The 24,705-nt window shown below is 41.9% G+C and overlaps 1 protein-coding gene across 4 annotated transcripts in view; it reads right to left on the reverse strand.

Annotated features, from left to right (window-relative positions):
• Positions 1-24,705, reverse strand: part of IGSF9B (immunoglobulin superfamily member 9B) — a 76,780-nt gene that overhangs the window by 20,756 nt on the left and 31,319 nt on the right. For 3 of the 4 annotated variants that reach the window (XM_039334550.1, XM_039334547.1, XM_039334549.1), the window contains exons 4-14: positions 18,693-18,844; positions 17,658-17,775; positions 17,175-17,316; positions 16,672-16,817; positions 15,336-15,478; positions 12,868-13,008; positions 11,736-11,852; positions 9,005-9,155; positions 7,413-7,536; positions 3,440-3,615; positions 1,161-1,387 (exon numbers count right to left, since the gene is read on the reverse strand). In XM_039334550.1, the coding sequence (XP_039190484.1) occupies positions 1,161-1,387; positions 3,440-3,615; positions 7,413-7,536; positions 9,005-9,155; positions 11,736-11,852; positions 12,868-13,008; positions 15,336-15,478; positions 16,672-16,817; positions 17,175-17,316; positions 17,658-17,775; positions 18,693-18,844 (1,637 nt within the window). The remainder of the gene's footprint in view (positions 1-1,160; positions 1,388-3,439; positions 3,616-7,412; positions 7,537-9,004; positions 9,156-11,735; positions 11,853-12,867; positions 13,009-15,335; positions 15,479-16,671; positions 16,818-17,174; positions 17,317-17,657; positions 17,776-18,692; positions 18,845-24,705) is intronic. The other variant, XM_039334548.1, reaches the window with a different exon arrangement.

Genomic DNA, 24,705 nt, shown 5'->3' on the forward strand with positions numbered 1-24,705 from the left:
ATTTATTTCTGGTTTTTCTTTTCTTTTTCTTTTTTACTTTTTCCTAATCGTTGTATTATATCTCACCTTTTAAATTTTCACTTCAAATCTGTGAATCTTATGCAACACCAGTAATATACTTATTTTTTTAAAAAAAAAATCATTTAACATGGATTAATTTTGGGATTATACTGAGATGTAGCTAATTATATGTATATATTCTATTCATTTCCACTTTTTTCTATTCTGCTTTTCCTGTTACCTTTTATTTAACTAATCAAAATGGAAAATATAGGAAAAATACTTTATTTAAGACATACACACACACACACACACACACACACACACACACACACACACACATATACATACATACATACATTATTAAGAATACTAAAAACAAAAAGGTGATTCCTGGGTAAATTCATGTTGACTTTAGCATAAAATGCACGAACACCAGGAAATTTATAAAACTATAAAAGTTTTAATGAGATAAAATACCAAGCTTTCGCTGGCTACTGCCAGCATCGTCAGGGTAACTTCCAGTTGATGGGGGAAGCTATTTATGGATATGGCGCTCTTTGCGCCCAGCTCCATAAATAGCTTCCATATCCATAAATAAACCCATCGACTGGAAGTTACCCTGACGATGCAGGCAGTAGCCAGCGAAAGCTTGGTATTATATATATATATATATATATATATATATATATATATATATATATATATATCAGGAACTTTTAATCCCAGCAACTTGGAATGTGAGATATAGTAATAGCAATAGCACTTAGACTTATATACCACTTCATAATGCTTTACAGACCTATGTGAGATATAGTAATAGCAATAGCACTTAGACTTATATACCGCTTCATAATGCTTTACAGACCTCTGTAAGCAGTTTACAGAGTCAGGATATTGACCCCAATCATCTGGGTCCTCATTTTACTGACCTTGGAAGGATGGAAGGTGAGTCAATGTCAAGATCAAACTCCAGGCTATGGGCAAAGTTTGCCTGCAATGCTGCATTCTAACCACCGCGCAACCATGGCACCACAGGTATGACATCAAGCTTACGTTTGTCCTGTTCCATTAAGTCATACAACATTGCTTGGACAATAGGACTAGTGTCCAAAGGATGGAGAAAAGTCAATCACCATTTTCCCAGAGTTTCCACTCACCTGAGTCAAATCCTTGGCAAAAAAATCACTGTCGCTCCCTAAGATGGCATCATCCAAAATCTCCCATCTTTCTCCAATCCGAAACTCCATGATGTACCGGTCAATTGGAAAGCTGTGATTGGCTGGAGGGAGCCATGACAGCAGAACACCTTGTTGCGTCCGGTTAGCTGTTAGGCACCTTGGTGGAGTAACCAGCACCAGAGGTTCTGGAGTTGTGACAGGGAATGCTGAAGATATTGTTTTTAATAAAAATTTAAAAAAGAGAAGAGGAAAAAAGTAAATAATAAGGATGGGAAAGGATTACATTAATAGCACAAATGCCTACTTCTAGAGGACACTTTTGTAAACATGGTTGGCTACCATTCTTTAAATGGATCCTTCTTTTTGGTTTCCTGCGAAAATTGAACAACTTCTGAGCCAAAAATGTCTGTGGAGATTCTTAGTCATCCAGGTCACGGTTGTCCCAAAGATGCTTTTTAAAGAGGCAATTGGACTTCCTTTATTTTTCCTTGAAGTTGTTTCACTTCTCCTCCAAGAATCTTCTTCAGTTCTTTATGAACTTCAGTTCTTCATGTTCATGAACTTCAGTTCTTCATGAACTTCATGAATTTCAGTTCTTCATGAACTGAAGAAGCTTCTTGGGTGAGAAGTGAAACATCTTCAAGGAAAAACAAAGGAAGTCCAGTTGCCTCTTGAAATAACACCTTTCTGGGACAAAAGTCCTTCTTACTAGCTTATCAGGCCAATATTGAGTCATACATTTTTACTATTTTAAGGTAGGGCCCACTATAAAATTATAGTGGTAATCTTGCAATTAAATCTTTAAAAGATTTATTTAAAAAAAATTGAAATCTTCTCCAATTCTCCTTCTCTCCAATGTCCCAAACCAAGAAGAAATAGACCCACCACGGTTCACAATTCTGCTCCCCACTGTGGCTCCTGATGCCTTGGCATCCAGCTGCCAAAATATTGCCCCTTTTCTGAATGTCCTTCCCTGGGAATTCTTTCTCCCCCTCCTCTTCCACTGAGAGCCTTCTCCAATTCTCCCTTTTTTGTGACCTCTTTAACTTAAGTTTGTTTATCATAAGCGGCCCTGAGAAATGCGATTCTGAAGAGGGGCAAGCCAAGTCTCAAGGTGGAATAAAGTACCAAAAGAAGAGAGTATCTCTAGCGCAGGGTTGAACTGTGGAGTCCTTGCTGTTCTCTGAGCTTGGTTGTTTTATTGCAGATGTTTCATGACCCAACTAGGTAACATCATCATGATCAACTGATGATGTTACCTAGTTGGGTCATGAAACGTCTGCAAGGAAACAACCCAGCTCAGAGAGTGCCAAGGACCCCACCTGAAATAAATTAGATATTTTCATGTCACATTTTCTCCAGGAGCTTAAGACAATCTACATAGCACATATTTTCCTCCAGTTGTTTTAGGATAACGATCTTTGGAACAAGTTAAGTCAAGAAGTGATATCTGAAGGTGGCCTTAAAGCCGCATCTCAGGAACTAATCCAGCACCTTCATACATTAATCGCACCCGGTTTTTGTTCCCCATATCACCACTGTTCTACAACTCCCTTTCCAATCCGTATCTGTGGCTTAAAACAAACTCTCCCCAATGATAAATCTGGTCTGCTTAGATTATTTTATAACGTGCTGTGAACCAAGGCTCTGCCCACTCTTTGTGTGAATAATTCCAAAGTGCCAATAGGGGAGAAGGAAACTGATTCATTAGAAAGAAGAACAGAAATATCAGTACAACCTACCACAATGGAAGTTGCATTCATCTTCTGAATCATACCCGTCCCGCCCTACCAGGAGTGGTCCAGATGTTTTCCAGAAATTAATCTTTCATTCCAAAAGAACACAAGGTCTGGGACACCAAGAGCAGCCTCCAATTTTGGAATACTAGCTTCTGGAAAACTCCTGGACCATGGCCAGAATTCTGAAATGAAACAGTAGGCTTTGCACATAGCCTACCTATAACTTTATTTATTTATTTATTTATGAGACTTATATACCGCTTTAAGTGCAAGCACTCTCTAAGCGGTGTACACCAGTAAGCAATGTATATATATATATATTTACATTGCCCCCAACAATCTGGGTCCTCATTTTACCTACCTCGGAAGGATGGAAGGCTGAGTCAACCCTGAGCCGGTGAGATTTGAACCACTGACCTGCTGAACACAGTCAGCTAAAGTGGCCTGCAGTACTGCACTCTAACTGCTGCGCCACAAGAAAAGAAAGATGATGGGAAAGCATTCATCTCCAGGACTCACCTAAAGTATTTACGGTGACCACCTCACTGAAGGAGCTTGTGCCCAGCTTATTTTGGGCCAAGACACTGAACTGGTAGGCAGTCTCTGGTTCTAGGTTATCCATAAGCAACCAGGTGGGACCAGTTGGTACTGGAAGGGAAAGCCAGTCATGAGGTCCGAACTGTGCCCTCTTCATCCTAGAGAGAGAGAAGAAAGGCCATCCAAGGAGCAGGTTCTTCAGAAAAAAAGAATCCCAGAGGGAAAACAGAAAGAAGGAGAAAGCAGAAGAGAGATGGAGAAGGGACCATACAGGGAAAGCAGAGATAATTTCTTAATGAACAAAGGCCTTGTTTGGGGAATGGTCCCCGATGGAAATCAGGATCCTATTTAATCACACACCCACACACACTTTAAGAAATGGCATCAGTTATCTAAATTCCATGTTGAGAAAAAACTGAATTTGGTGACCTAAATCAGGGGTCTCTAAACTTGGCAACTTTAAGTCATGTGGATTTCAACTCCCAGAAATCCCCAGCCAGCCAACATGCAAATAATACATCCTGTTTGCATGTTGATTTCAGTCTGCATCACTTGATTACAAGAAGCGAGCGGAAAAGAACAAAGAAAGGCAATCTCCACCCTTCAACATCCCATCTCTTTTGGCTGCTGCCATTTAAACATGTGCTACCCACATTCTGTCAAGTGCCTTTTTTCAAAAAAAAAATCTGAATTAGATAACTTGGTGATTTTTTTAAAAAAAATGGGTTCAAAAGTCTAGTGTGAGGCTTTTCTATTTTCCCCTGATATCACTTTGATATCACAAGGTTTACATTCTATATTTATACAAGCTGTTGAATTACAACTGTAAGATAATCAACCCAGTTTCTGCTTGTTATCCGATACCTGAGCACACATCCTGCTTTTCAAATGGCATGACGGATGAAATTATGAAAGCCACAAGCAGTGCACTAATGACGAGAGATTTTATGTCTGCACATCAGCCATCCTGCTGCCCATTGGTATCCTGCCATAAATTTCTGATTATTTTCACCAGGCAGATGTAAACTTCAGTAAGATTTGACTTTCTTCACAGCGTAAAACCAGCTCAAGTGGCAGATACATAAGTGGAAACCAAGATGACTCAGATGTCCTCAGCACGACAGCCACATGACCCTCCGTGCTGCTTGTTGCTTTCAGCCTTGCTCACCTGTGACCCCACTTCAACAACAGTGAAGTCCAAGGTACAATTTCACCCCTTCTGGCCCCAGTCCAGGCCAAAACCACTGAAGATCAAACACTGAAACAACCAAACCAAGATTGCCAATTTACTTGGAGACTTTCTTCGGCATTCTAAATACTACGCAGATTTTCTCCAAGACCTGGTGTCTTTAACGTACTCGTTCAAGTCTCCCAACGGTGCACTCATTGCCACTGTTCTTGAATCTATCCATGCCACCCAAATGTTCTTCCCTCCTTCCAAAAATCAAAACAGTTCTTTATTATTGGATTTGTGCATTTAATATTTTAAGTTACCAGTAGACTTCCTGGTCAAATGGGGTGAAGAGAGGACACAGAGGCAGAAAGAAGAAAGAAGGGTAGGAAGAAAATAGGCAACCTAATACAGAAGGCAATGGATGTATCCCTACTCAGCCAACTGAGACGTCAATCATCTTAAAGAGAAGGAGATTTGCTGCAGTGATAAGAATTTGCAATGGCAATGAAAGTCCAATGTCTTATCCAACTCATCTGCAGCTGTCAAACCTAACTACCAGCAATGTTCTAAGTTCTCACGTTGGCCAATCCTTTGGTTTCATCTGCTACTATTTAAATAATATGTGTCTTCCGGTGAAGCCGGTCTATCAGGGTAACCTGGTCTACCCCAAATATGGGGCGGAGCCTACTGCTTTTGCTTTCACCATTCAGCCCCAATCTAGGAGCTTTCACAGGCTTCTGCAACAAACTATTTCTGTGTTGACTTTAAATTCACCGACAAAGAATGAAAGGGGGAATAGCTATACTAGTCTCCCTTTCTTTGTTGGTAAATTTAAAGTCAACACATAAATAATATGTCCCCAAAATCTAGAGGAACCTGTGGGATCTGACCTTAGGGATCTTTTCAACAGAAGCTGGTGGTTTGCACATACATCATCTGATTAATCAACACCAAAAGGACTTGTGAACTGACTCAAGGGGTGAAATATAAAGAAAGAAAGACGAATGTAGATTCCGGATTTAATTTTTTTTCCTTTTTTCCTTTTCAGAAGAACCTCAACAAAATGCCTTCAGACCTACAGTTAGATGGCTATTTCAACAGCACTCCAGATGTAGGAACAGCTTTATTGGGGAGAACAATTGTGCCCCTTTACTAGCATACCCTACATTTTCTTCTATAAAACCTGAACAGCTATTTTAGAAGACTGGAAAAGATTGCGTAAGCGGTCCAGATACCTTTCCAGCATGACAGCTTTTTCACACTTCCGTGACACTTTTGGATGCTACAGGTGGGAGGCGAAACATGAGCCAACCATCAACTTTCTACTGACATGTGATTTCTAAAATTAAACCCCTACAAAGCAAAAAACCTGGACAAGGTAGATGATTAGGAAGGGAAAGTTTTCCATTTAAAATGGTTATTGGCATCAAGAGCCATCCGAATTGACATAGACCTAGATGCACGGAAGAATGTAAATAGTCTGAAGCACAGATCTGGTATGTCATATTTTAGAGGTATAAAACATAGTGCACACTGATGAACCTACGAGCTTTAAATTCCAGTGACTTTTAGCAAATATTGACACCAAGTAGCCTCAGAAGACAGCCTCTATATAAACAATTTCATCCAGTTCACAAGAAGGCAGAGGTGAATAGTTACATCACCATACAAAATTTGACACACCAGCTTTTTCCAGCTGCTGCTTTCTAGGCACCTTGAGGGTGCATTTTCTTGAAGAAGGATAGATTACATAATATATAGGATGCATAGCATACTAACCAATTGGAGGATTATACAACACTATAGATTAAGCTAAACTAGATGTTTGGTTCAGCACGTGGTGAAAATCCAACCGGGTTCTTAGCTGTTGTGTGAAAGAAACCATCAAAGGATGCCATTGCATAGTTTATTTGGGCACAACAAATCACATGAATACAGCACCATTATGTCAGATTCAGAAGTCAGCATGTTAGGTAAATTCAACTATTATGTTCGAAGGTTTGTTAGGTGTCGTTTGCTTGAGACCGCAGGTTTGAAGATGGACCAAAGATATGTGGCTGGTTGGGTGCCTGTCGTTTAGTGAACTGTGGAAAACATTTATTTTTGCTTTGTCTTGTTTTGCATTTTTGCAGAGGAAGAATGGATCAGGACTAGATCTGTATCATAAAGGAGTTGGGTGGGAGAAAAACAATATTTCTTTACCTTCTCACCAGTCGCTTTGCGGCTGCTGTTTCCCCAGGAATGCAAACTACTGTTTCGTTGTACAGATCGGGATAACCACAGTTTAGCCAATCTAAATCCACTGTTTTTTTCCATGATGCAAATCTTGATTTGGATATTCCCAACGGATTCTATTTTTAATCAAAAACCAAATGTACAAGGTCCAAGGAAGCATTTGAGGTAATAGAATGGTCTCTGCAAATCCCACGAGGAGTAATTTGGCTTCCATCTCTACAAATCCCATGAGGAGTAATTTGGCTTCCATCATGGAAGAAAAGCAAGATTTAAGTGTCCCTGATCATCTCCTCATGATGGGGAAAGTCACCTTAAAAAGGGATAGACAAAGCCCTACTCCATATACCACAAAAGTCAACTAATCAAGATCTGGAGTGCAAAACTCTCATTTCTCATACAGGATACCTGCGTATTGTTGCTATACAAAAGCACAATCAACATTCAAGAGGACTCAGTTTAAGAAGGACAAGACCTCAAGTCTACTATTCATACTGGCCAATGGGGAAAGAAAAGAAGCAGACAGCAAAGCATGCTGGGATGACTCACAGAGGGCCGTACCAAACTGAGAATGTCTGTTCATATCCGCCATCATAGCCAGGTTCCCAGGAAACGTTGGCCGAGGTCATGGAAACAGCAACGCGCACATTACTTGGGGCATGGGGACTTGTACCTGAAAACAAGGAGACAGAAATTAGGACCGTCAAGATTAACAAAACCGAATTTAAACTAGGACGAAAGAAAGGAAGCACCAATGGATTCCCCTTTCAAATATGGATCACTGGAGAACCCTAACATCCCCAGACTTATTATTTGATAAATAAAAGACATCAAAGAACCTGCACAAAGGGATATACCGTGTTTCCCCCAATATAAGACCCAACTGGAAAATAAGCCCTAGCGTGATTTTTCAGGATGCTCGTAATATAAGCCCCACCGCAAAAATAAGCCCCAGTTAAGATCCTCAGCCAGACGGACGCATTTAGTACCGTATTTCCCTGAAAGTAAGACCTAATCAGAAACTAAGCTCTAAAATATAAGACCCGGTCTTATTTCTGGGGAAACATGGTAGATCCCATGCAGAAAGCAACCAGGATGTCACTCAGTTGAGATGAACTTTCACTGAAAAGAAGAAAACAACTCAATAACAAGCAAAATCAAATATAATATTACTATATTTACATGGATGTTCTCCAGGAAGCTTCTCCTAATAGATAGCAGAATGAGCAGGGCTTGGCAGGGGAGAAGTAGAATCATAATCCAGAAGGAAATGGGGAGAAATAATTGGAAGTAAGAAACAAGACCTGGAAAATGCTGTTGCACACAAAATGTTTCTCTGTATTGCCCAGCTTTTTCCACCAATTAGTTAATGCACCGGCTGTGCAGAACAATCTCCTTGATTGGCCCCAACCCTGTTAGCCTTCAAGAAGGATTTCAAGACCTCAGGCTTTGCATCAGAATTGAGGAGAGCATGTCCTGGGAGGCGGCATACCTTATTTGTTTGATTTAGATCCTACTTTATTATTAAGGTGGAGAACCTACTTAATATTCCTTCTTCCTCCTGTTTTGCCCACAATAACATCCCTGGGAGGTGGGTTGGGCTAAGAGGGAGTGACTACCCCAAAGTCACCCAGTCTGAGGCAAGACTAGAACTCACCATCTCCTGCTGATTCGCCCAAAATCAGCCAGCCAGTTTTCATGCCTAAGGCAGAACTAGAACTCACAATCTCCTGCTGATTGGCCCAATGTCAGCTAGCCAGCTTTCATGCCTAAGTTGGGACTAGAACTCACAGTCTTCTAGTGATTGGCCCAAAGTCACTCAGCTAGCTTGCATGTCTAAGCTGGAACTAGAACTCACAGTCTCCTGGTGATTGGGCCAAAGTCACCTGTCCAGCTTTGTCATGCTCTAATCTGTGTGATGTATTCTGGTTATTGAGTTTATTTGTGGTTTTCGGGGAACCACCACTTTTTTCTGTGGTTGTATGCTACAGGGAATCACATTTTTGTGTACTGAGCAGCCATATAAATCTTCAGATTAAAAAAAAACAACAACTGGAGCTGAAATGTCATAAGTGTCCATAGCCCTCCCCAACGATCAACCAGCTAGTCGTATCAACCATGCTTCCCAGCCTCATACCTACCAATGACAGTCAGATGAGTGCTTGCCGTGATGCTTGTGACGATGTTGGTAGCAATGCATTCCCATTCTCCATGGTCCTCCTTACTGAGAGATCGGAACTGGAGGCTTCCACTGGGAAGGGTGGTATGTCTACTTCTACTAGGCTTCCCTACCTTGGTCAAATAAGAGAGAAGGCCCAGGGAAGGAAGGAGAGGGGGATGGGGAGGAACACACACACACACATACAACTCAGAGATATGTTGCAAGTACCTGGACATAGGGTGCTACTGTCGGCTAGGGTGTGGGAGGGGATCTTGGACAGAGAACCCCCAAAGCCATGCAATGGGGTGAAATCATGGGCCAAAGAGGCAGAGGAAGATGGGCTCCCTCACAGAACTGGGATCAGGAAGACAGGGATGGCGAGAGTGGCAATCAAGCCGGAAGCCATCTCTGTAGATGGTTTTATGGGCTATTGTTGAACAAGGAATATATTGCCCTGATCAGGGTGGACAACCAGGGGCTACCAACACACCCATTCTTTGTTTTTTTTCTGCCCTGTCAACCTTCCAGAGTTGCTGGATCCCAAATTTCACATCATTTTGGGCCTGGAAAAACTGAGGGAAGATAAAAGAAATTCCTTGAGTCCTGCACAGGCCTATGCCCTTTTTTTAAAAAAAAAACTTAGCAATGATGGAGCATAATAACCACATCTGTCATGTCCCCTGCAGCCTCCAGGCAGCCACGTATGTTCCTTAACCTCCAGAAGTAACGGGAGGAGGGGAAGGATGTTCGTTTTATAACTGACTTAGCTATGTTATAAATTTAAATTGGATCAAGTTCCATGGAATTAGCTTTACCATAAAGTGAAATTGAATCATGCTCCATGGAATTAGCTGCACCGTAAAGTGAAATTGGATCTTGTTCCATGACATTTCTAAGGTTTCCAATTCCAGGAATGCTCAATTTTAACCTCAGAAAGGATATCTTAGTTGGCTTCTCTCGCAGTAATCCTCTTATCCACCTTTTTTTTTTTAATTGGTGGCACACTAGGAAGCCAAGAGGCTTAGATACCTGATCAAAGGAAGCTTTGATGTGCAAGCTTCCAAATTGATTTTGAAGAAGTCTTCTGGATCTTGAGAAACCATAGAACTTCTCAGCTACTCATGAGAAATAGCTATTCTTTCCCATGCATTTCTTCTGATTTATTCTTGAAGCATGCAATTCCAGTAAGTATTCCAACCTAGTTCATGTTTCACTGCTTCAGAACAGAAGAGGGAGCTACAGACCTATTGATTTTCCTTCCCATTTAATACATTAATACCAGTTTACTGATGAAGTCACAACTAGGTTAAAAGGCAGCTTCTTTCCTGCTGGAGGACTGGCAGAGGATACTAATTAGGCTTGCACTTTTCCTGGGACAATGATAAATAGAAAGAGATGTTCTTCTCTTTTCATTGACGATTCTGTGGCCAGGTTCACACACAACTGAAGCCATTTCAATCCAGATTTTAGTACTCCATCATGGTCAAGTTTACCCACCACAATGGGCCTTAAATTAAACAAACACACTGGCTGGATTCAGAGAAGATGCTAAGCTGGGCTAAAGTGGAGTCAGGCAACGTGTGGTTTGGCATCTTGCCCAAGACCAGCTTTTAAAACTTAGGATAAAGGGAGAATGAGGCGCGTTCTGGCTGTTGCTTAGTAATAACAAAGAGACCAAAATTGATGGAAAGAAGTGGATGGACACCACATGGACACAAAGGGACCCAAAATGTTAGGAGCATGGGACCCAGTCTGGAACTACAACAGTAAGGTGAAACTTATGAAAAAGAGTTCAAAGTCTGAATACCAACCAAAGACTGCAGAAGGGAGAAGCCAACGAAGGCCACAAAATCAGTGTCAAAACACTTAAATTTGAACATTGTATCTCATGTTAGCCTTTTCCCAAGTTGGCTCCATCATACGAATATGGTCTTATTGGTTAATTCCACCATGATTGGTCCATCCAACCTATGCCTGACTTCAGCTCCCCTCATCATTCCCAATTCAAGGCAAGTTGAGGCAGGCCTTAAAGGGAGGTGGAAGAAGTAGAACTCAACATCCCAATGCCAAGATCTACTTCCCTCTCTGGTTCCCTGATGAAGTCTTAAAATGCTGCAATGCATCTCAAACCAAGATCAAAATGTGGGAGGATGACCTAACTCTGGACTACTCAGAGAAAGACTCGGAAGGTGAAAGTGAAGATTCTGAAGGAGCTTTGGGCTCCTTCAAGGTCCCAGCTACACTCCCTACAGTTCCTGCACAGCGTTTCTTAAACTTGGCAACTTTAAGCTGGGTGGACTTCAACTTCCAGAATTAAAGCCTTAAAGCAAGCTGGCTGGAGAATTCTGGGAGTTGACGTTCACACTTCTTCAAGAGGCCAAAGTTGGGAAACACTGTCCTACATCAGTGTTTCTCAACCTTGACAATTTTAAGGCATGTGGACTTCAACTCCCAGAATTCCACAGCCAGCATTGCTGGCTGTGGAATTCTGGGAGTTGAAGTCCACATGCCTTAAAATTGTCAAGGTTGAGAAACACTGTCCTATATGCTTCCTGGCAAGAAGCTGGGTTTCCCCCACCCACTTTGTAGGACAGGGCGAGAGTGGTAGAGCAGCCTGCAGTTTGCTCTTACCAGGACAAAGGGTGGCTTCTCTGTCTGCAATATTCATCAAAAGCCAAAGGCCCTGCAGATTTTTCTGACAGGCCGGGTACCTTTCTCCAAGTGATGACAGGAAAGGGGTCTCCTGCTGCAGCACAGGGGATGAGGAGCTCCCTCCCTGCCTCTTGTCTGTACTCCCAGCCTGGTAGCACCGTGAAATAGGGTGGGTCCTGTGAAACCAGAAAAGAAAAGCAAAGAATAATTACCATCCAATGCTTCTTGCTGAAAATCTGGAGCTGCCAACCCACTGCGGGATTTTCAGCCACTTACTGTGTTTGTCCAAAGGTGAACAAATGGTTGGCTTCCAAGCCCTTATCTATCTTCAATCATGGTTTCCCAACCTTGTCTGGCTGAGGAATTCTGGGAGATGAAGTCCAGGGGTCTTAAAGTGGCCAAGGTTGGGAAACCCTGATCTAAATGCAGAGATAAGGGGAAGCATGATGCTTGATGTGTGTGCAGGGCCCTTTCTTTCAACCATTCACAATTCCCTACTCAAACCTCACCCCTTGCACGAGCATGCACTTCACTCACACTACTCTCATGCAGACTGCACTGATAGAACAGTTGATCAACTCCAAGAAAATTGCTTTCTTTTCTACAAAATGCCTCAATCCCCAACAGCCATCAATGCCATCAATTAGGTCAACTTAATGCAGTTGAATCGTTGGCACATAGTCTGTATCATATCAGCAACAGAGATCATTCTAAACAAAAGAACTTCCGGTTAACCACAATCATGGTTTTGCTTTGAATAAACAGGCAATAATGTTTACTACCATTTAAGAAATCTCAGTTTTTGAAAGATTGGGTCCATGCACGAAGACCCAATTAAACTGATTTATTGCTAAAATCTTATGCCCAGGAATCTTCTCAGTGCCTGCGTGGAGTTAGATAAGGTTCAATAAAATTCAGGGGAGGTTGGCCTTAGTTTGCTTTCAGCTACGTAGGGATTCTAGGTTGATCCCTCTTTTAATCCTGCCCCCAGATTCTACCCCTTTTTCTACAGTTTTGCTCTGTAAATATCTTCCCCCTTGATGCATGACAGTATTGGAACATTCCAGAACCATCACAGCAAGTTATATCTCACTACTGCACAGGGCAAACCTGGGCCCTTTGCTAGTAGCCATGCATACGTGCATGCGCACGTTCACAGGGCCAAAAGGAATACATCAACCAATGAAATACCTTCAGTACCAATCGGGCAGGGGGCGATTGGCCCATAGTCCCCAGAGCATTATAAGGCACGCAGGTGTATGTGCCAAGAGCATCTTCTGTCGCTTCTTCTATTCGAATTGACCCATCTTCCAGAAGACTCCAGCCTGAATACTGCCAAAACAATGGAAGAAATTAGATTTTGGCATACATGAGTTTCACAGGATAAAGAAGTCTGAATAAGACAGGGGAGGAAAACATGATATCCAAGCCTTTAGAGAATCTGAAATAATTTGGTCCAGAAAACATCCATGTGTAAGGGATGACCAGGTTGAGCCTGAGGGAAGGGTCAAATGCACCAGCAGTCTCAAGTCCTTCCACACCCACAAGGGATTTAAATCCAGCCCACTTTGAATTCCATTGACTCTTTTCTACCTCCAATTAATTTTGACCATTAGTAGTTCAGATTCTTGTAGAGAGCTTAAGTTTGAAATAAATCTATATATTCACTTGAACTGCTTGGATCTTCAGATTTCCTGCACTTGACACCCTGTTTAATTCATCAGAGTTATTGCTTGGACCAGAATAATTCAATCTACCCCTGTCAGCCAAAAGTATCCAGAACCACTTGTGAATAGTCAAACAGAAGCTTTATTACTAATCACCCATGTTACAAGAATCTCATCAGAGATTCAGTGCAGAAAAGGATGCTGTCCCTTTAAGGGGGGGAGGAGAGAAGGGAATGAAATCTGATCAAATATTAGGCTTTAAAAATAATCATTGGTTTCAATAGGTGAATAAAGCATGTGAAGAAATCTCTTGGGTAGAAATTAATCAGCTTTTAGAGCTTTGGTTTGACTTGGTCTCTTTTCAGCTAGACTAGCTTTGTTGAGATGAAAGGCATATTGATGAATGGCCCTGTATTTAAAACAAACTTCGTCTTTAAGCCGTTAATATTTAAAAAATAATTCTAAATATTGAGTGTTCTACTTAAACATTTAGAAGGATGAAGTCCTCAATAGGAATTTTAAACCAAGATAATAGTAGAATGAAGTCTCATTAAAGAGGATCTTTTATCTGCTGATAAATAAATTGAGGATCCATAAATTGGGGATACCAGGTAAGTTGTTTGTCTGTGACCCTGATTAATCAAACACTGTTGCCTTCCAAATACAGAAACAACAATGAATGAAATTTATCCCAAGGAAGTGGATAATGGATTACAGCTCAGAACTAAACATCACCATTCTCAAGTTAAGCAGTTAAAGATGGCATGATTCAAATTCACTTATGAAAGTTAGGGTACAACAGGGTAATAACAGAATAACAGAGTTGGAAGGGACCTTGAAGGTCTTGTAGTCCAACCCCCTGCTCAAGCAAGAGACCTTATACCATTTCAGATAAATGGTTGTCCAATCTCTTCTTAAAAACCTCCAGCGATGGAGCACCCAAAACCTCTGGTTGGGGACGGGGTGTGGTGGAGGGCAGGTCCCAAACTTTGAAGGGAACTACTGTCCATGCAAGATCCTGTTTGGGGCATCCTTAGGCAAACATGCTTTTTAATAAGCATGTTTAACAGAATAACAGAGTTGGAAGGGACCTTGGAGGTCTTCTAGTCCAACCCTCTGCCCAGGCAGGAAACCCTATACCAGTGATGGCGAACCTTATAGAGATCGAATGCCCAAAAACCGCCTCACCCCTGCCCCATCCTCACCTCTCCACCCATCGCCTCCACAGCCTGCCACAGCAGATTGCCCGGGCGGCCCAGCAGCTTCATGGTGGCCATGCCCTCTGTCCGCATCCTGCAGCATCATCTGCAGGTGATGGGGCGCGAGGGCGGAGTCTTGTCCTCACTGCCCGACTGCCATGTCTTTGGCTGCGCTGCTCCGTGCAGGCTGCGCCCTGGGTGACTCTCCTCTGGGCTCGTGAGGGGGCCACAGGGGGTATTGGGGCTGGGACGACAGCATGCATGCCCACCGAGAGGGCTCCGAGTGCCGCCTCTGGCACGCGTGCCATAGGTTCGCCACCACTGCCCTATACCATTTCAGACAAATGGTTGTCCAGTCTCTTCTTAAAAACTTCCAGTGTTGGAGCATTCACCACTTCTAGAGGCAGGTTGTTCTACTGATTAATTGTTCTCACTGTCAGGAAATTTCTCCTCAGTTCTAGGTTGCTTCTCTCCTTCCATCCGTTGCTTCTTGTCCTGCTTTCAGGTGCTTTGGAGAACAGCCTGACCTCCCCCTCTTCTTTATGGCAGCCCCTGAGATTCAGAACACGGCTATCATGTCACCCCTAGCCCTTCTTTTCATTAAAATAGGCACACTCAGTTCTTGCAATCTTGATCCAGAACCTCTTTTTCACACCAACTAACTCACAAGGTAGCTGTGAAGATGAAAGGGCAAAGGGATCCTTTTGCATGAAATCTTTCTGGAGGAAGGAAGGGAGAAAAATGCAACCCCACATTTGCCATTCTTAAAAGAAAATAAGTAAACCACACATACCTTTTCAATGTGCAAAGGGCGTCCATCTTTGTTCCATTTGACCAGGGAAACCGGTGGCTCAGCTTCAACCGGGCAGCGGATGTATCCATGAATCCCCACTGGAACATATATAATGGGTGGCATGTTCACCACCCTGGCAGGATCTGAAATGGAAGCAATCAAAAGTTTTGAAGAAGTGTAATCATGTCTTTATGAAACATCTGGACTTTTCTCTGCTCGTCTCCAGACTGGTTGAAAGACATGTTATTTCTACTGCAGCCTCCCTAAAATAAGGAATGGGAAAACAATAGTAATGTTTTTTTTTAATGGCCTCCAAAGCCCATATGCTAATTTAGCAATGTTCATTACTGCCACCAAAGACTATTATATTCAGACTCATTATCTCTTCCAAAGCCATTAGCATATCACTTAGCATCTGCACCAAGCTTCAGGCTTGGAAACTGAATTTCCCCTATCTGCACTTAGCTCTAAGAAATATATATTTGGGGGCTGGAAAATAGAAGTGTCTACATTCTCTCTCACCTCCACGATCAACACTAAAATATTTAGCCTGGCTTTAAAAATGTTTTCAGTAAAATGCATCCCACACAGATTTAGCAGGTGTAAAGCCTTCTGTGAAAACAGGAGAGGTAGAAAACTGTTTACAATTAATGCCAGGTATAGGACAAACAGATGCCCATTTTGGCACAATCACTCAAGAATGGGCTAGCTAGAGTGACTTTTAAAAGCAACTTGAAGATTCCAGGTTTGGCAAAATTGTAAAGACAGGGAAAGATTTCAAAAAGCAATTGGAATCAAATCAGTGACTTGGGGTGTAATCTGTTTGAACTGCTACAATTGTTTCCTGTAAGCATGAAAATTCAACCTGAAAATGGAGACATCCTTTTGAGGAGAAATATCTAAGGTAGCTTTAAGGGTCAGCCCATTTTCATCTTTGGCGCTCCCCGAAGTTCTCAAAATGCATAGGAAGTTGTAAATTCAAATCCAGGATAATTTGATCCTCCTAGTGCAGAGATCCCCAACCTTTTGGGGCACCAGGGACTGATTCCATGGAGAAAAGTTTTTCCACGGACCGGAAAGTGTGTGGTTTTGTGTGCTGCCTGCATCCCACGGATGGGGCTTTGTGCGGACCGATTGCTGGCATGTCATGGTCACGGACTGGGGGCTGGGGGCCCCTGTTCTAGTGGATCCATATCATTGTTCCTAAATAGAAATATATGGGGGGGGTTCCTCACACCTTCCTCCTATTAGCTAGCCCTTTCTGCTACTTAACCATTCATTTTGTCAAAAGAGGCAAAGAGAGAGAATATAGCTGGTAACTTTGCTTGCAACTCACATTGCACAATCAGATAGGCAGAGGCTGAAGGCGATCGGCCAAGGCTGTTGCTTGGAATGCAGGTGTATTTGCCAGCATCTTCAGGCTTGACCCGAAAGATGATCAGTGTCCCATCAATCAGAATCCTTACTCTTAGTTTTAGGTCACTGCAAGTGGATGAGAACAAGGAAAGAAGTGGGCGCACAGTATCAAACTAGGTATTGTTTTATATTAAGTTTCTCCTCGATGAAGTAACTATCTGTGAAGAAGGGGCTGCCTTCACCCTTCTCTGCTCTAGGCTATGCGAATCTGATGACCCTCACACCACAACAGGCTGGGAAGAATAACCACAATGCTTTCCCTAAATTAAATACCCAAACTTGATTTCCTTAAAGACCAGGAAAAGAGAGAAGGAGAACATTACTCAAATCTCCATTTCCCCTTCAATTTTCAAGAATATCCCTAGGTGGCATCAGTTGGTATATCCGTGAGCTGAAACCTCTAAGATCCAGGCCTGGACTCACTTCTTAAAGTACACATTGTCCTCTTCCCAGTGCCAAGTGTAGGTCAGGTTGCCTGGATATGCTTCCGCCTGGCAGGTGAACATTGCATCTTGGGAGATGTTAACAGTGATGTTCTCCGGGGGAGAAACGATAAAAGGGGGTCCTGTGGGAAAGCAAGAGACAAACAGTTACCTCAGCAGATGAAAAAGGAAGATGACTTCATAAGCGGGCAGAGTTCATGCAAAGATCAATCACAGCAGACTGTGGGGATCGAGGCATCTAACAGGTCCCTATACACTCAGCTCTTCAGCTAAACTGTGAGCGATACCAGGAACCGTATACTTAACCCTTCCGGGGGTATCAGTTGAAGTAGGAGATAAGAGGCAGAATGTGGCTGAATTAATTAATCACCCCACCATCAAAGCTGATACCTGCCACAGCATAGAACAACTCAAAGAAGTAATGCAAGATCAGAAAACGTGAAGGGACACACCCCACAATTACCTTGGACAAGCAAGCGTGTTGTGTGCACAGCCTCTCCCTGGATGCTATAGGCCCGGCAGGTATAAGCACCCCTGTCATTGCGACTGATGGATGTAACTGTCAGACTCCCATCAGTAACCTGAAAAAGCCAAAGGTCACTTCAAGGCAAGTTTCTATGCATAAAGTCCATGGACTACAAAACCCACTAAGGAACTACGTAAGACACCCTGCAATAACAGTGTCAATAAACGCTGAAACCAGGAGCCTTGATGGTGCAATGGTTAGAGTGCAGTATTGCTGGCTAACTCTGCCCACTGTCAGAAGTTTGATCCTGACCAGCTCAAGGTTGACTCAGCCTTCCATCCTTTTGAGGGCAATAAAATGAGGACCCAGATTGTTGGGGGCAAATATGCTGACTCTGTAAACAGCTCAGAGAATGTTATAAAGCACTATGGGGCAGTATATATGTCTAAGTGCTATTGCTATTGTCAGACCCATGGCAGGGAGTGGCAAAATTAAACACTGGTCCTCAGGCTGCTGCATGTGAGGGACAGCAGGGAGAACTGGAGGTGGAGTTAAACAAGTCATCAGTCTAGAGTCAATACGTTCCGACAAACAGTCCAAGTCCAAACCCCTCCTCAATTCCGTTGACCTTTATCTGGCATCAATTTAGTGTTGAACTTTAGTTGACCAGATTCTCATGTATAGGCTTGAATAAATGTTTTAGGCTGCAATCTAAAGAATGGTCTTGATAGTTTGTGCCAGGCTCCAAGAATCAGGAAAGGCACACAGAGTTGCTTCTAAGCAGTTTCCTTAATTGTTCCTCACCTATAGACAGAATCTTGCCAAACTAAAGCAACTACTTGCATCATTAAAGAGAATTACTAGGGAGGAGCCTTCTTGACTCTCTTCCTCCCGACCAAACCATCTAAGCTTTGCTGTCTTTTGGTCCTCTGGAATGCAGCCCCCTCTCTCCTGGGAATCCAGACTACATTCCACCACAGTGCCACCGAATGTGCAAGGGCTGTCAGTCGTCTTTCCAAGACACAAACTTACCCGGTATTTGTTGTTGTCGCCCAAAAATTCTCCTTCCCTCAGCCAGGTGACGGTCGGCTTAGGGTTTCCAAAAGCCATGCAAGTTAGAGTAATGCTGCCTCCTTCCTTTGCCTCTACGTATTGAGGGGGAGTCTCTGTGAAAGTGGGAGGAGCTGCCAAGACGATGGAGAAGGGAAGAAAAGAGACAGAGGTGACACCATTTGGTCCTAGGCTATGGGGTTCAAGGGGCACCAACCCAAATTCACTTTGGATCTGCTGCTCCGGCACAGAAAACACGGGAATCCATGCTCTTTGTACTCTCAACACACTCAAAGGGGCCATTCTGATTTCTTATTTATTTTATTTTAGTTGCCTGTGTCCTGCCTTTAATATTTTTTAAGAAGTATCTCCAAGCAGCGGACGTATCCAACACGTTTTCCTCCTCCTATTTTCTGCACAACAACAATCCTGTGAGGTGAGGTGAGTTAGGCTGAGAGAGTGCGACTGGCCCAGGGTCATCCAGCCGGCTTTCATGGCTAAGGCGGGACTAGAACTCCCAGTCTCCTGGAGGTTGGCCCAAAGTCACCCCGCAGCTTTCCTAGCTAAGCCGGGACTTGAACTCATGGCCTCCCACTTTCCAGTTTGATGCTAAACTGGCTCCCCTGTCCTAACAAGGTGCCATGTAGCTTTGTAAGGGCTGTTATGGGTAACTGCTTTCAAACCACACCATTCCTGCTTTAGAGCTTTATGAATGTCACACCCAGAAGAGCAAGAGAGAGATGGATGGTAGGAGAAATGTGTTTCCTTCCAATTTTAAAAGGAGCCGACCTTATCTACGCTCAGTAATATGTAATCCATCTTTTGTTGGTTAGGCTGCAGATGCTAGAAGGAAAGTTCTTTCAAATAAGAATAGAAACGCCATGGGGAAAGGGGGAAAAAACAAACCTAAGATAGAAGGCAGCCAAAACTGAAGACCCAAATGACTATCCGTTCTCTCTCATTTTTGAAATATAACGGAGAACATACCGCTAGTCCTTGACTTGTAACAGTCAGTTGAGTGACTGTTCAAAGTTACAACGGCATTGAAAAAAGTGGCCTATGACCTATGACCGTTACAACATCCCCATGGTCACCTGGTCAAAATTCGGGTGCTTGGCCACCGACTCATATTTATGACGGTCGCAGTGTCCCAGGAGCATGTGATTTCCCTCTTTTGCGTCCTTCCGACAAGCATAGTCAAATGGGGAAGCCAGATTCCCTTCACAAACGTGTCACTAACTTAATAACTGCAGTGATTCCCCTAACAGTTGTGGCAAGAAAGGTCGTAAAATGAGGCAAAATTCGCTCAAGCAACATAAATAGTAATAGTAATAATAGTAAAGTTGGAAGGGACCTTGGAGGTCATCTAGTCCCACCCCCTGCTCAGGCAGGAAACCCGACACCATTTCAGACAAATGGCTGTCCAGTCTCTCCTTAAAAACTTCCATTGTTGGAGCATTCACCGCTTCTGGAAGCAGGCTGTTCCACTGGTTAATTGTTCTCACTATCAGGAAAGTCCTCCTTAGTTCTAGGTTGCTTCTCTCTTTGGTTAGTTTCCATCCGTTGCTTCTTGTCCTGCCTTCTGGTGCTTTGGAAAATAGCTTGATTCCCTCTTCTTTATGGCAACTCCTGAGATATTGGAATACTGCTATCATGTCCTCCCTCGTCCTTCTCTTCGTTAAGCTAGACATACCCAATTCCAGCAACCGTTCTTTATATGTTTTAGCCTCCAGTCCCCTAATCATCTTTGTTGCTCTTCTCTGTACTCTTTTTAGAGTCTCAGCATCTTTTTTACATCGTGGTGACCAAAACTGGATGCAGTATTCCAAGTGTGGCCTTACCAAGGCATTGTAGAGTGGTATTAATACTAATATTAATTTGGGGCTCAGCTGTGGTCGTAAACCGAGGACTACCTGTAGGGTAAACAGGTCAGGTGGAATTGTTGTAGCTACCTCCATGAGAGGTTTGGGCAACTTGTACCTTGCTTTGTTGTTTAGCTGTTTAGACCTACTTCCTACAACAGATGTAAACCACCTGAAGCTCTGAACCATTTTGTAGGTGTTGATTCAGTGTTGACTTCTGGTGATCGCCTGTTCTAGTTTTGTTTTGTTTTTAACAAGATTTTCAGAACTGGCTTAATTCTGCCTTCCCCCTCCCCACAGGGCTAAGAAAGAGGGACTGTCCCTAAGTTCCCCCAGCTGGCTTTGTGCCTAAAGCAGGACTAGAACTCACAGTCTCCCTGTTGATAAATCACTACACCAAATCGGCTCTCGCTAAACCATAGGCAGGGCCCTGAATCCTCATAAAGCCAGAAACACACAACACTGATGGGGGTCCCTAAAATAAGCCAAAACCCCCCACGTCTAAAATCCAAACCACTGGAATTAAAAAAAAAAGGGATTTTAATGTAAATAGAAACTGTTGCAAAACTTCAAATAATTAAATTAAGCATTCAGCAATTTCAAGAGCAAGGTGCACTCCTTTATGGAAGTTGATATCATTGATATCGGTGAGACATTTGGACAGAAAGTCCTCACTTGTTTTGTCTCCCCCCCCCCTTGATTTTGGATATTTTGACTAAACAGACAAAGGGACTTTGTTAATATAAAAGATGGAGACTCACCGCTCAACCTCGCTCTTAGAGAAAGACGATCGAAACACGCAGAGGCACGACCGTGCAGATACTAATCTCCCTTTTGATTAAACCAACTCTTGCCAATTATGATCCCAGCCTAATTGTAAATAGCTGTTAAATCCAATTTTCGAGGAAGACATTTCTGCAATATCAGCTAAGAAGAAGGAGAAGAAGAAGAAGAAGAAGAAGAAGAAGAAGAAGAAGAAGAAGAAGAAGAAGAAGAAGAAGAAGAAGAAGAAGAAGAAGAAGAAGAAGAAGAAGAAGAAGAAGAAGAAGAATAAGAAGAAGAAGAAGAAGAAGAAGAAGAGAAGAAGAAGAAGAAGAAGAAGAAGAAGAAGAAGAAGAAGAAGAAGAAGAAGAAGAAGAAGAAGAAGAAGAAGAAGAAGAAGAAGAAGAAGAAGAAGAAGAAGAAGAAGAAGAAGAAGAAGAAGAAGAAGAAGAAGAAGAAGAAGAAGAAGAATGCACTCCTGGTAGCAAAACAGTTCGTTTTGTTAAAGTCAGAGTAATTTGTTCCAGGAAGAGGAAAACATCTTGCGTTGCTTAGGGGAAAAGAATTTAGGAACAACTGCACTCATATACAGCAGCGTTTTTCCACCTTGGCAACTTCAAGGAATGTGGACTTCAACTCCCAGAATTTCCCAGTCATCATGCCAATCCTATTTTACAAAGAGACCTTGACTTAGGACCATAATTGGAATGGAAGTTCTGTTGCTAAGCAAAGCAATTGCTGAATGAGCCCTACCCGATTTTTATGACTTTTTTTTTTTATTGAAAATTTTTAAAATTTTTACAAGAAGAAAAACAACCCTCCCCAACCCACCCCAACCCTCCCATTCCCTCCCTCAGCCTTCCCAGAGCTGAATATAGGCTTAATTAAAGTTTCTTGAATTCTTAAAAAAAAAGTATAAACCATAGATAAATCTAAATACATTACTTAAACAACTAATAAAATAATTAACAATAATATATATATATATATATAAACATAAATATTAAAGAAATGAAAAAAAATACTTAAAAAGAAAAAAAATAAAGAGAAAGAAAGAAGAAAGGAAATATAAGAAAGTAAAATAATAATAAAAAATATAAAAAGAAAGAAAAAATATTACAATCTATACAATATTAATATATATATATATAAGTTATTGAAAAACTAAATAATATTTTTTTATATCCAACTTATAAACTCCCTCCAAAACACAAATTTAAACATTACTTTCTTTGAATATCTATACCTACAATATAAAATCTAATCTCTCCCTCTTTCTTTATAAAAATAAACATATAAACCTTCATTATACCATTAAAACTAAATACTCTTTGAATACTTAAACTAAATACTTAAACTTAAACTTCTTATCTAAGATTTTCATTCAATCTCCATAATCTTCTCTCCTATCAAAAAAAAAACTTAAAAGACATATAAATCCTAAACAAATCTAGATACATTTAATTAAACAAGTTATCTTCTCTTAAAAATAATAATAATAATAATAATTAAAAAACCCCAATCATTAAACACATTATAATATACTCTGAACCTTTTCATATCATACTTATGTTATTATCCATCATTCTTTATAAACTCCCTCCAAAACACAAATTTGAACATTACTTAAAACATTAGAATTCCCTTATACACATTTAAATCTTTACCAATAACAAATTCCATCCACAATAAACACATTCCTTATCAATTTCTCTTGTCCATAAACCATTAAAATTCCCTTATACACATTTCCGATTTTTATGACTTTTATGCCACGGTTAAGTACATTACTGCAGTTGCTAAGTGAATCACATGGTTGTTAAGTGAATCCAGCTGGGAAGGCTGCAAATGGCAGTCACACCACCTGCAACTGTTGTAAACACCAGTTGTCTGCTAAGCTCCCAAATTTTGATCCTGTGGCTCTGGGAATGCTGCAACAGGCGTTAAGTGTGAGGAGCGGATGTAGCTCACTTCTTTCAGTGACATCGTAACTTTGAACAGTCGCTAAATGAGTGCTTGTAACTCGAGAACTTCCTGCATTACTCAGAGGAGAAGGGGGGAAAGTCTTCCATTTCAATTACTGGCAACCCTTAGAATCCTTCTTAGGTTTTCTTTTAACTATGGCATAAAATTACAGAATTTCGGCCATTATAGCATCCTATCCCTGGGGCGAAATTCACAGGGCTGGTTTCATTACTTCTGATTTATTCCATTTGCACATCTAGACTAGGCTGATGAATTTCACTTCCATCTCACGTCCACAGCGCGGCACACTCTTAGCTAACAACTACCCAGCTGGGAAAGTGTTAGACAAAATGTATGTCCAGTTGCGCTGAATGTGATTTGAGCATCTCGGGGTCTCTTCTCTGAATGATCTGCAAATCTATGTACAGGATTGGCTTCCGAGAAACTGGAAGGTGTGTGTGTGTGTGTGTGTGTGTGTGTGTATGTGTGTGTGTGTGTGTGTGTCATTTCGTTTGCCTTCTAAAGGTTTTTTTTGCACTTACAGGCAGATTTGCATGCCTAATCACTTCCTCGCTATTAAATAACACTCTGACTCTGAATCTACAATCATCATCCCAGTGGTAAGTGCTGACCTACTTAACATGGGATGTGTAACAGCATCACAACTGATGCACACAGAAGGAATCAACTGCAGGGTTCTACACGTTAAGAATCACACTCCAGAGATTGTCCATCAACTGCTTCCCATAACCACAGCCAAAATGGCTACAAATTATAGATCAGCAACTTCTGGAAAGCTGTAAGTGGCTCGTGTTGTGTTGGCAACACCCATTTCCTTGGCTGTACGTCCCTGTGAACATATTGGGGCTTGTGTTCCAGTAAATATTCAAAAGATTGCACCGTAGGCAGGCAAAAGGAAAACAAAAATCAAAGTATTCTTCCTCTTAGCAGGGTGTCACTAGGACAGAGATGGGCATTTTTTTTTTATAGGGGCACAGTTTTAAAATAAGCTGAGGGAGAGACACCCTGGACTTGGCAATTTTGCTACTGGAAATGTAGTAAGCTCTCAAACATCCACAAAGGAATCCTGCAAAATTCTAGAGGCCACCAAAAAAAAAGGGTTGTTTGGCTCTTAAATAACCCCCATCTATAGAGCTGGACCAATTCTGGAAAGTCATATGGATCTATTGATATTAGCTTTGATGGCAGTGGGCCCATCTGTTGGGAGATGGGTGGACTTCCTTGTGCAGTCGGTGGACCAATAGGAAAACATATTGCTGGACCAGATGGGACCAGATCTGATCTATAGGTGGTCCTTGACTTATAGTCATTCCTTTAATTGCCGTTCAAAGTCACAACAGCCCTGAAAAAAATTGGTCCTTGCACTGACAACTGTAGCAGCATCC

This window comes from Crotalus tigris, unplaced genomic scaffold (assembly GCF_016545835.1).
Source record: "Crotalus tigris isolate CLP2741 ecotype Arizona unplaced genomic scaffold, ASM1654583v1 scf7180000017631.5181431, whole genome shotgun sequence".
Lineage (NCBI taxonomy): Eukaryota > Metazoa > Chordata > Lepidosauria > Squamata > Viperidae > Crotalus > Crotalus tigris.